A 12,892-nucleotide genomic window follows, 5' to 3' on the forward strand; every position below is an offset into this window, starting at 1 on the left:
ATCTGATACGATCTTAAGTCTTGAAAAACAAAGGATTTTATTTGAGGAATGATGGGATTATAGGTGATTTTTTTTTCTTCTTTCCCAAGGGCTATATTTCATTTTTTTAATAATCAGAAAAATTAAGCATTTGAAAAGTTATTACAACATTTTTCACAGAATAGAAAAATATTATTAATACTAAGTGGAAAAATCAGGCTATAAAATTATATGTATAAAATCTCAATTTTGTAAAACCATTAGGAAAATAGATCCTCAGAAGGTAATACTTCAGACTATTAACACTAGCTATTTCTGCATAGCATAAATTTACTTACAGAAAATCTGGAAAATAAAGAAAAGTGTAAAAATACACTGAACCACCCCACCCTGCTGTACGTACCTACGTGAATATACATTGATATGCTTAGTATATACATATACACACAAATATATACATTTTCCTCATACACATCTAGGATTATTTATTTATATTGCATCTTTCTTTTAACATCATTCCATACATACATTTTTCCATGCTATTTTCTTCTCTATACGTTATTTTCCGTTATTTTCACCAATTAGAATAATTATATTTGTAATAAATTTAACTCATTCAAACTTGAATACCTCCTTTATCTTGCTTTTATTTTGAGCAGAAGCATCCATTTACCTGTCTCTCTTACATATTCCAATCTATAAAATGTTTTCTCATAATCCATACTTACTCTCTTCCATAATACTTTGGTCTGTTTTCTACCTGTTTGGGAAGAAAAAAAAAGATATTTGTGAAAATGCAAATGTTCAGAACCTAACTCAACATTTTGTATATGTGGCAAATTAAAGCATATACTAAGAAAAAGAATTAGAATAAGATTCAAAACATCAGAGTCTGGAGTCCCATGTCTATCAGCAGGTTCATTTATCTTGTCTATCATCAAGCCATTTTGACTTGTCACTTCATCTCTCAGATCTATTTCTTATCTAAAAAGGGCTGTGTATGTAAAAATACTTGGATTAAATTTAATCTTTCGTTTCGAGGATTTTATGAATCTGAAAAAATATTTACATCACTTTATTCAAAAAGTAAAATAAAACATCAAAAACTTAATGCCACAATTGTGTCAGAACAGATTGTGGCTTCCTCTCCCTTCCTGTTACTCCATATTTTCCATTCTGTTCACAACTCAGTATAATCTTGTCCTTTTTTCCTCCTATCAGCTCTTTCCTCACCAGAGTTTATCCCTGTCCTCCCCACAGCGTTCCACATCAGGTGTACTGGCTGTGGCTAAGGAAAAACCCTGCAGAAAAGATTCTAAGGAATTTGTACTGGGGTAGACTGAACGAGAGTATTTGGCCCATTCATTCAAGAAACATTTACTGAATGTCAAATGTGTGATAGGCACTGTCCTACCTAGAAGGGGACATATCGCTGCAATAAGACAAAAACTGTCATTACTCTTTTGAAACTCAGAGACAGACAAGAAGTTTCAAGAGAAAAAAAGGGAAAATAGAAAGTAGTAATAAGTGCTACAATAAAAATAAGAATGGGTAATGTAAAGGGGAGGGCTAATGAGGTATTTAAGTTGGGTGGTCAGGAAAGGCCTCCCTGAGAAGGTGACATTTCAACTGGGTTCTGAATGACCTGAATAGACATTTTTCCAAGAAGACATACAGATGGCAGACACATAAAGAGATGCTTGACATCACTAATTTATCAGGGAAATGCAAATCAGAACCACAATAAGATATATCACCTTACACCCGCCAGAATGGCTAGACTAAGAAACACAAGAAACAACAAGTTTTGGTGAGGATGTGGAGAAAAAGGAATCCTTGTGCATTGTTGGTGGGAATGCAAACTGGTGCATCCACTGTGGAAAACAGTATGGAGTGTCCTCAAAAAATTAAAAATAGAGGGGCACCTGGTTGGCCCAGTGAGTAGAGCATGTGACTCTTGATCTTGGGGTCATGAGTTCAAGCCCCATGTTGGGCATACAGCTTACTTTTTTAAAAAAATTAAAAATAGAAATACCATAAAATCCAGTAATTCACTACCAGGTATTTACCCAAAGAAAATGAAAAACACCAATTTGAAAAGATATATGTACCCCTATGTTTATTGCAGTGTTATTTACAATAGTCATGTTATGGAAGTAGTCCAAGTGTCCACTGATGGATGAATGGATAAAGAAGATGAGGTATACACAACACACAAACACACACACACACACACAATGGACTACTACTCAGCCAGAAAAAAGAATGAGATCTTGACATTTGCAATAACATGGAGATATTATGCAAAGTGAAATAAGTTGGATAGAGAAAGACAAATACCATATGATTTCACTTATAAGTGGAATCTAAAAAACAAAATGAACAGATTATTAAAATACAGAGAACAAATTCCTGGTTGCCAGAGGGGAGCACAAGGGAGGGGATTGGTGAAATAGATAAAGGGGATTAAGAGATACAAAATCCTCGGGTGCCTGGGTGGCTCAGTTGGTTAAGCGACTGCCTTCGGCTCAGGTCATGATCCCAGGGTCCTGGGATTGAGTCCCACACTGGGCTCCCAGCTCAGCAGGGAGCCTGCTTCTCCCTCTGACCCTCTCCTCTCTCATGCTGTTTCTCTCTCGTTCGCTCTCCAATAAATAAATAAATAAAATCTTTAAAAAAAAAAAAAAAAGAGATACAAAATCCAGTTATAAAATAAGTCATGGAGAAAAAAGTACAGCATAGAGAATATAGTCAGTAATACCGTAATAACACTGCACGGTGACAGACGGTGATTACCCTTACTGTGGTGAGCACTGAGTAACCTATAGACTTGTTGAATCAATATGTTGTATACCTGAACTAATATAACAACGTATATCAATTATACTTCAATAATTTAAAAATTAAAAAATAAAATGAGATTAAAAAATATTTTAAATTATTAAAATTTAAAATGAAAATAAATATATTTATACCAATATACACCAATAGGGGAATAAGTAAGCTGATTTATAGTAAATGCAGTTTGGAGGAATGATGTAGATCTATAGGGACTAAGGTGAAGAAGTCACCAAAACAAACCACTGAATACAAACCTAAGTTATGGAATAATTATACAGTATGACACCAATTAGGAAAAGCCCATGTACACTAATACTTTAATATATATTTAGAGACTAGACAGATATCTGGAAAAATATATACCAAATTCAAATGGTTTCCTTCCAGGAAGGTTGGGGAGAACTGAACTGATGGGCCCATTGGGAAAGCAAAAGAGAGACTTCAGTATTAACTGTAATATAATTTTTTAAATAAAGAATGCATTTATGCATTGCTGATACAGCTGATTATCACTTTTAAAAAACAAATCAAGATTAACTTTTGTGTAATTTAATATTAAGAGTCTGAGGCACATTAGGATATAGTCCTCCCAATGGGGTCCCTCAAATCGTAAGATCTTTGCAGGTGGCTGAAAGGATGGGAATGAGGTAAAAAGAAAGGAAAGTTCTTGAATACACTCTACTTGATGATGAAAATTCTGGACCAGTACAAAGAACTGGTGTGGCTGATGCACTGGTGGCCTTAAATGGTGCAGCAGTCCAACGGGTGTTACAACCCGAGACAATACTGATTAGTTGACAGTCCCTCATTAAGTGCACAATATGCTTCCATTGATTGCCTAAGTAGTCATCTTCATAACACAACTGATTAGGTCTTACACTGATGAATAACTATTTTGCTTTACCCAAAAGAACTTTGAATTAAAGGAAATTAGGTAAACATTGGATGCTTAATACAGTACTGTTATAATAGGCAGTAAGTCCAAAATAAATTGACAAAACAATTGCCTCTTTTTCTGCTTTTCCATAATGGCAATATCAAATAAAACAAGTTTAAACTAACTCTTTTTTCTCTTTTATCTATAAAGTGAAGGGGAACAGAATATACCACTTCAACATAAGGATTATTTTGAGTTGAATGCGATTAAGAAACCCCAAACACGGAAGGAACAATGAGCCCTCCCCCTTTCACCTCAAAGCAGTGCATAAATTTCCCTTTGTAAAGGTGTCCCCTCCCATAACAGGGAGAGAAGAACACAATGACTTCAGGGACAATTCTTATCAACTGAGATAGCTGGAGTCTGCATAATAAACCTTACCAAAAACCTCTTATTTACTAAACAATTCCTAATCACCTTTCCACAACTCACCCTAACCCTTCCAAGGCCCAAACCCCTTTTGCTCTGTCTGCTCCCTTCAGCACACTTTATCACCCTCTGTGAAAGTGGTATATAAGGTATTGGATGAAACTGCCTCTTTGGGGTTTTCATGTATCTGCTGTGAGCCCCTCCTCCCTTGTGTGCATATGAAATAGACCTTTTCTACTGTTAATCTCTCTTTTTTCAGTTTGACTTGCAGGCCCGAGACACAGAACCTAAGAGGATAAAGGAGAAGTTTCTCCTTCCCTACAAGAGCATTTAGATTTTTGCTGATGTGTCAGATATCATTACTTAAGTAGTGATCTGGAATAGTCTTTTCAAACAGACAGGACAGCATTACTGATCGATAATTAAAAAAGGGTTAATAATATGAACAATGATTATTAATGATCCCAATTAATTTATTTGCAAATACATCCACCTGGGGATTTAAATGTTATACGGAATAATAAAAATATATTTGTGCTTATACAAACATTTTATGCTTGTTTCTAAGTTTCAAAAAAAAAAAGGTCATAATAAAACAGACTAAAACTGGCTGAAGTCAATGTGACTACGTGAGAAAGGATTTTAAATTAGTACTTATGTTGAATTACACGCTTTAGCTTTCTCTAATTTTCTACGTTTAATAGTTAACATTTTTTTCATGATACCATATCATGGGTAGGAAAAATGGGAAATGAGGGGAACAAAACAGATTCCAACTAGAAATAAAAGGTGCTGTAGTTTGGTTGCTATAATGTAGATCATGCTATCATGATGAGAAAGAAAACTGTAAGTTAATCTACCATTACTGAATATAAAGTGCATAGTAAATATAAGAATTCAATAAATAGTAGATACCATTTTACAATATTTTAAGTATCAATGGAATCTGTTAAATTAACATTTACTGTAGTTTTGGTAACTAATGAACTATTTTTTATTGTTACTTTTTAACATAGTGTTATAAATTATTTTTTTCATATATAAAATATTTTAATCAAATTCACCAACCACATTCTTTCAAATTAAAGAAGTCTTATTTCTTATCTTATTTTCTACAAAAACAAGAGCTTGTTTAATATGTAAGTTTCTTGCTCTGCAAAGGAAATCTGAAAACAGTAGGAAAAAACAATAAAAGTACTATAAATGTTAATTCCCTTCCCTCCTCATGCACAATGTTATAGATTCAGCTCTCAGGTTATTATTTTTTTTACTCTGTCCCATGCTTTAGTTCAGAACAGTTGCCGCCCCCCCCCAATTTTCCTAATTTAAATTCAAATTTAAAGAATATATATTTCTAGAGGCAATGCTACTAAAACAATGAAGCAGAACGCTCAGAAAATTTCCAAAATGCTTCATGCTGCTCTTTTCTAACAGTGGTATCAACCTGGTCAGAAGTCACATGAAATCCTTATCTCCTTCTTGTTCCCATTGTAAAAACAATACTTGGAGGCAGGTACTTGAAACCTAGTCTGGAAGTCTATACGAGGCTTATAAAAGTTAGGGTATATATACATGAAATTGTAAGAAATAATAGAACCCTGGCCAAATATTATTATTTTTTTCAGGCAGCAGTCTAGAATATGTATATAAAGGCTACACACAAAAGTACAAATATTTTCAAGTGTCAAGATTTTGTTTTACATTATTTTTTAAAGTGGCTCAGTTTGGAGGAGGAAAAGGGAGAAAAATGCACATTTCCTTCCTACAGTGGTAGTTTCTGAATTAAAGACTTAGAGTAAGTCACTCAGTCACTAGTCACTCTAGCTTTGGTTCTATTTTAGTCTCCTGTATTAAAGTCAGGAAGGAGGAGAGGGAGAGAGGAAGGAGGAGAGGGAGAGGGAGAGGAGAGAGAGGAAGAAGAAGAGGAGGAGTTTTACAACTGCTCAAAGACAACGGAAGACTGGAATTGGATAACTGGAAGGATGTGCTACACGTAGACAATGCAGCTTTCCATGGAAGCACAAATTTTTACACTACATTTTCTAAATTACTGGGTTTTTTTCCTCACTGCATTTTACACCATAGAAAATATCAAAATGGATAATAGTTAAGCTTCAACAAGTCAAAAAAATTTAAACTTACAAAAACTTCAAAACAAAACAAAAACAGAGCAGAGCCAGCATCGTGGAAGAGTAAGTACTCATCAGAGAGCTACATAGCTGGAAATGAATTTTAGGGAAGTGGTGACAAAAAAGAGATCAGAAATGTTATGGAACTTACAAAGATATGTTTAACTTTTTATCCTCCATTAATAGTAAGATAAACTTCTAAGTACCTGCTTTCCTCCGCAATTCTGTAACATTCTCGATGATATTTAGACCAAAGTTATAAGTGCTAAGAACGCAGCTTGTTTTCCACTGTATTTTAGACTTACCCAAGAAAACGATTAACCTTCAGCATGCCAAATAGGTTAGCTCTCTATTTACCGTCACATTTCACAAATTCAATAAAGAATACGTATTTACAGGGACCCCTGGGTGGCTCAGTCAGTCAGGTGTCTGCTTTCACCTCAGGTCATGATCCTGGGGTCCTGGGATTGAGCCTCCATCAGGCTCCCTGCTCAGCAGAGCGTCTGCTTCTCCGTCTGCCTCTCCCCCCACCTGTGTATTCGCGCTCACTCTGCTCTCCTTCTCTCAAATAAATAAACAAAAAATCTTTAAAAAAAAAAAAAAAGAATATGTATTTATGGAGGGTTTTTTTTAAGCTCTGTAATTACTACTTAGTGACTTGCTGAAAACCAATTCAGTTTCCTGGTATCAGTTAATTTTTTCTTTGTATTCACTATTCTTTGAATTCACTATTCTCCCACTTTAGATTCAGGTAACTTCTAGGTTATAGTAGTAAAGAGGTAGAAACCACCAATCTGTTTTTTAACAGTTAACTGATAAAGGGGTTCTTTTTGGAATTGTAGTTGTGATCTCCAATTTTATAAATATACTTCTACATTAAGGTATAGATTTTGACATCAAAACATACCTTACTACCCAACTGCTTACTGAACACTGAATTTTAAACAACAGCAAAAGATGACCCAAAAAGGGGGGGTATGCATTTCAAAAGTAAAGTAAGGTGAAAACAGACCTTTGAGTGATAGACTGATTTTAAAATAAATAGGTGGTTTTAATAATTCAATATTACTTCTCAGAATTCATAAAAAAATGCTCTTCAGCTCCAAAGTATTTTATAAGTGTTAAGTAACAGATCATCACAACACCTAAGAGATCTATGAACATGATAATCTTTATTTTTATAGAATCAAAATTGAGGTATAGGCTGTCAATATATAGCGGTTAATCAGCAGTGAAGCTATGATCTCAATTAAGGTGCTTTCCTCTCCTTCTGAAACAAACTCTTATACTCCCACCTAGCAAAATATGTCCTCTAAAACAGAGTAAACGTAAAACGAATGCTTCAAACCTCCCATTCATTCACTTAACAAGTCTTTATTTAAGCACCTTACTTAATGTGTCAAGCACTGTTCAAGGCACCTGGGACATACAGATGAACAAAACAGATCAAGATCCTACCCTCATGGAGCTTATATTCAAGGAAGGGAAGATCACAATAAACAATAAACATAATAAATAAGTAAACTATATATTACAGAATGTTACAAAATGAAAAGTCTTATAAAAACAAAGTAGAATAAGTAAGACTTGTAAATGCTGGGGGGTGATAAAATATAATTTTAAATACAGTGATCAGGATGGGCCTCATTGAGAAGGGAAGACTTGAGAAGACCTGAAGGATATGAAGAAGTAGCCATTTGGATATTAGAGAGAAGAACATTCCAGGAAGAGGAGATAATGAAAGGGCTTGGAGAGAGAAACACAGCTAGAATATGTGGAAAAACAAGAAGGCTGGAATGCTCGAAGCAGGATGGGGGAGAGGAGGAGAGAAGATAAGCACAGAAAAATAAAGTGATGGGGAGATTATGTAGAGCCTTGGAAGTCCTTATAAGGACTTGGCTTTTACTCTGGGTGAAATGGGGCGCCAATGCGCAGTTCTGAGTAGAAGAGTGACAAGATCTGACTGAAATTTTAAAAGGAACATTCTGTGATGAGAACAGACTACAAGGGGAAAGATCAGTTAAGAACTATTTCAATTACACAACTGAGAGATTACTGTATGTTGGGGTAGAATAATTTACTATGACAAATCAATTGAAATACATACTAACTAGACATAACAGAAGTTTATTGCTTGCTTGTATAACATAAGGAAGACAACTGTCCTACATCTAGACAGCTTCCATCTTTTAGCTCTGCCACCATCTTTTTGAGGTCCCTGTTTTTATCTGAATCCAAGCAGAAAGGAACATAATATGGAGGAACTTAGATGGGAAGTTTTAATGGGTCCAGCATTCAAGTTCACTTCTATTCCACAAGAGAAAACTGTCATATGGACATAACTATATAAATGAAGATGGAGAAATTTAGTCCAGCCAGGTTTCTCAAGAAAGGAAGAATGGATTTTGGTGGGTATCTAGCAGTTCCCACAGTTAATACCCAAATGGTAGCCAAGGAAATAGTAAGAAGTGATAGGATTGTTAACATATTGTGCACATATTCTGAAAACAGACCCCAAATGATTTCCTGATGAATTAATCATGGGATGGTGAGAGGAAAAAAAAAAAAAAAATCAAGGATGATGCATGGTTTTTGATCTAAGCAACTGGAAGGAACTGCCATTAACTGACATGTGGACACTTTTTTTGGTAAGAGCAGGTTTTTGGGAGGAAGATAAATGTCAGTTCTGCTTTGAATGTGTTATATTTGAGATGGCATCAAGGGAGGATGTAGAGTAAGCAATTGACTACATGGTCTGGAATTTGGGGAAAGAGGACTGGATTGGAAATATAAGTTGTATTAAAACCTGAAACTGGCAATACTGTCAGGGAATAAATACAAGCAGAGAAGAAATGAAGATCAAGGACTGAGCCCTGGAGTATCTGAACATTGAGGTCAGGGAGAAGAGGAGCCAGCAAAGGTGACTGTGAAGGCAGGAGAAAAACCAAAAGACTGTAACGTCCTAGAAATGAAGTGAGAAAAGCGTATCAAGGTGAGAGTCATCCTCTGCGCCCCATGCTGCTGAGAGGCTAAGCAGAAGAACCGACCATGAGACTGAGCAAGGTGGAAGTCATTGGTGACCTTGCCTACGCAGTTCTGATGGAGTAGTAGTGGGTAACAGCCTGGCTTAAGTGGGTTTAAGAGAAAAGAGGAGGAGCAGGATTGGAAAGAGCAAGCATTGACAGCACTTTCAAGTGTTTTCTACAAATTGGGCAGGGCAGATGGATAAAGTAGGGTCAAGATAATTTTTTAAGATGGGAGAAATAATAGGATATTCATGGGCTGATATAAAAAGAGAAAAACCATTGATGATGAAGGAGAGGGGGCACTGCTAGGATTAGGTCCTTAAGTAGATGAGAGGAAATAGGGTCTAGTGTATTGGAGAGCTGGCCATGATCTATGATAACAGGCAAGAATGCAGAATACATGGACCCGAATGCTAAAGGTTGAGTCGATGTGGCACTGAAAGTTTGTGGAAGTTCTCTTCTAGTTGCTTCAATCAGGAATAAAGTAGGATATAAATTATAGCTGAGAAGGAGAGGAGGAATAGGTAGTAAAGGTTTGAGGGGAAAGCACAGTATGCCTACCAGGGAACAGTAAGTATCAACTTGAGGTTCATAAATTTAATGTGAAGCCTGTTCAGCACTTTGTTTTTCTCCAGCCATATTCAGTTTCTTGGGAGTACATGCAAAGTAGGCAGGAGTAGATTTAAACAGGGTTGTGGTTTTGCCAAGCAAGTATGACATTAGAGAAGATCATGAGAGGGAAGCAGACTGGTTCATCAACATCTACTAGACTTCTCTCTCTCATTCGACCCCATGACTATCTACTCACCAAAGTCCTGTGAATTCTCCCGCTTTATGTATTGCCATTTCCTGCCCCTCTTGGTTATTCTCAGAAACAGTTTATATGCCTTTATCACTTTTCACTAGGATTACTGTAATCCCTCCTAAACCAGTCTTTTTGTCTCTAAAATGTCCATCTTCCACACTGCAGACAGAATGTGCTTTCTATGCCTAAATCTGATCACATTAATACTTTCATTTCCCATAGCTATCAGGATAAACTCCAAATGTCTACACTTAGAATACAGAAGTTTTTATTAGTGATGCCTGCTTAGCTCTGGGGTTGCATCTGCCATGCTCCCACAAGTACTCTGCGCTTGCCCTTAGGAACTGCACACACATAACGAGGGAATTGCCACCGAATCTGCTATAATGATGGATTATACATCCTCCACCTAGACAGGAAGATCCTTGAGGAGGGGGGACTTGTTTTATATGCCTCAAATTCTGAAGATTTAGCAGACAGAAGACCCTCAGAGAATACTGATTCAATGAATACACACATGCCACAAAAAGGACCGGAGCCTAAGAGCTACAGACATTAATACACATGTTTTTGTAAACCATATAATAAGAGCATTATGTTGCAAAATAAGTTGCACAACAACATTCATTCATTCATTCAATCAGTGAACATTTAAGAATCTTTATTACATACAAGTCATCATAGTCAGGTGCTGAATATAATCTACTGGGATGAGACAGTAAGTAAAGAAACGTTACAGTCAATTTCCTACTTATATGACCAGACTTGAAGAGAGACTTTTTAAAACATGTGCTAGCAAAATGTATATCAAATATACACCTAACTGGCATTGTGACTAGAATTAGAATACAACATGAAATGTGTAACTTTCTCTATATTTCTCATTACACTAAACAGCACTGAACTTGAGTTTGGTGCATTCTGTCCAGCCTCAGTCTGCTTTACCCATTTACCCTAGAAAAACACAACTGTTGTTGCTGTAATAAGAAGCTTCCTCAAAAATGCTTTCCAGCTCCCTGAAATATTAGCTTCAAAAATATGTCACAGAGAGTAGATATTTGGTTTTATGCATTTAAAAATCATAACTATATTCCCACTATTTGGCTGCCAGAAAAAATAACAGTGTATCCATTTTAAGGCTCCATGTTTAAGGATGCTCAAATACCCAACTAATTTGATTTATACCATATTAGTATGAATCAACTAAAGATATGGAAGTTCTTTGATATCTCTACTTAAATATACATATTGTATACTGACGTAGTTTATACTTGTGTCTGCATCTCTATATACACACACACACACGCACATGCACACACGCACGCGCGCACACACACACCCCATACATATATGCATTTGTTTGAGTTCAACCAGGTACTTGACATAAAATAACAAAATCACTTTTTACATAATTGAAAATCATGTAAGTATACATTTTATATTATAAACTATATTTCATTGAATTATATACTTATACAGTTCTATATTGACCCAGAGTTGTATACACAAACATATGTACCATTACTTTATAGGTGATAAGGGATTTCCAGGGTAATTCTGATTATGTAAGACTTCCACTTCACATGCTAAATTCAGAATTAACTCCACCATAAGATAAAACTGCACTGTAACAATATTATTAAGAGTCATTTTCAAGCTTTTACGTATTTGCTTAGTCTCTAAAGCATGCCTAAAGTACTTAGTCGTGGACCTGGACACCTTTCCCTTTAAAAAGATTTATTTATATTTAAATTTCAAAATTTTCTCCTAACAATAGCTTTTAATAGAAAAATGTTCTGTATTTTAACATTCACAATGGCAATTGGTAAGATCTTCTGAAATTAGAAAAAGTGTATTAGTTACAATTTTATTTTCTGTCAAATTATTCTACTTCTTACTATTAGATATATTGTGTTTTAGAGTTCTGTCATCAATAATTTATGATTTAACAGTTGAATAATTCAGGTTTTAAAATAAGTGCCACACATCTTGGTCTCATGAATGTGAACAGAAAATCAGCTGAGAAAGAGCAGGACATGGAGCTCATCAGTGGAACTAAGGGCTTAGATCACGAGAGAAGGTCACGAGACATGGCTGGTAACTAGATATATATTCCCTTTGGGTGTGCATAATTCCCCAGCCTCTGAATTTATAATCTGTGATACAATGCTATGGGGTTAGAAGAAAAAGGAGTGGAAATGTGCACGTCCACATAAACAGGGTCAGCTCTCCCTTTGACTATAGTAGAGAAATGTCCTTCAAGACAATGTCATTGGACCATTTTTATAACTGTAATTAGCACCCACAGAACTTAATAACCTTTGTTTAAAAGAACCATCAGTTTATCGACTGCATTAACTTTTCTCTTTTCTTCTACACATTTCAGTGGTAATTAAATCCTGTTGCCTTTTCCCCCTTAAACACAGTGACCACTTAGTGCTTAATGTCCCAAATCCAATTCCTCAGTTAAATATTTGAGTTGAACAGCAACTGGTTGCTCAGTACAGTTTTATTTTTAGTACTTATCACTCCCAAGAACCTTTAATTCTCCCAAGCCAACTATTTATCATTTAATCGAGACTAAAACTGAAACTTTCTTTATTCAATAAGTATTTTATGTTAGCTCCATCTCACTGATTAATGCTTTACTTTCATTTCAAATAGATATCTAAGTTATTTGATTGTTTTACAGGCATTTAATGAGACTGAATATTGCTCAAAATAAGTAGATGAGCAGCATTAGTGACATACTCTCAGTATCTATATTTATAAATTTAATCATTAGAGCAATATTGAATGGGGATGT

At 35.4% G+C, this 12,892-nt stretch overlaps 1 protein-coding gene across 18 annotated transcripts in view; it reads right to left on the reverse strand.

The window, feature by feature from the left end:
• CHN1 (chimerin 1) overlaps nucleotides 1-12,892 on the reverse strand; it is a 225,779-nt gene that overhangs the window by 125,933 nt on the left and 86,954 nt on the right. For all 18 annotated transcript variants that reach the window (XR_010410189.1, XR_010410190.1, XM_064586703.1 and 15 more), the window contains one exon: nucleotides 708-739. Coding sequence is in view for 15 of the 18 variants with exons in the window: in XM_064586703.1 (XP_064442773.1) it covers nucleotides 708-739 (32 nt within the window). In the remaining 3 variants the exon portion in view is untranslated. The remainder of the gene's footprint in view (nucleotides 1-707; nucleotides 740-12,892) is intronic.

Source organism: Mirounga angustirostris, unplaced genomic scaffold, assembly GCF_029215605.1.
Source record: "Mirounga angustirostris isolate CCGP_5_RB_7025 unplaced genomic scaffold, mMirAng1.0.hap1 SCAF_3, whole genome shotgun sequence".
Lineage (NCBI taxonomy): Eukaryota > Metazoa > Chordata > Mammalia > Carnivora > Phocidae > Mirounga > Mirounga angustirostris.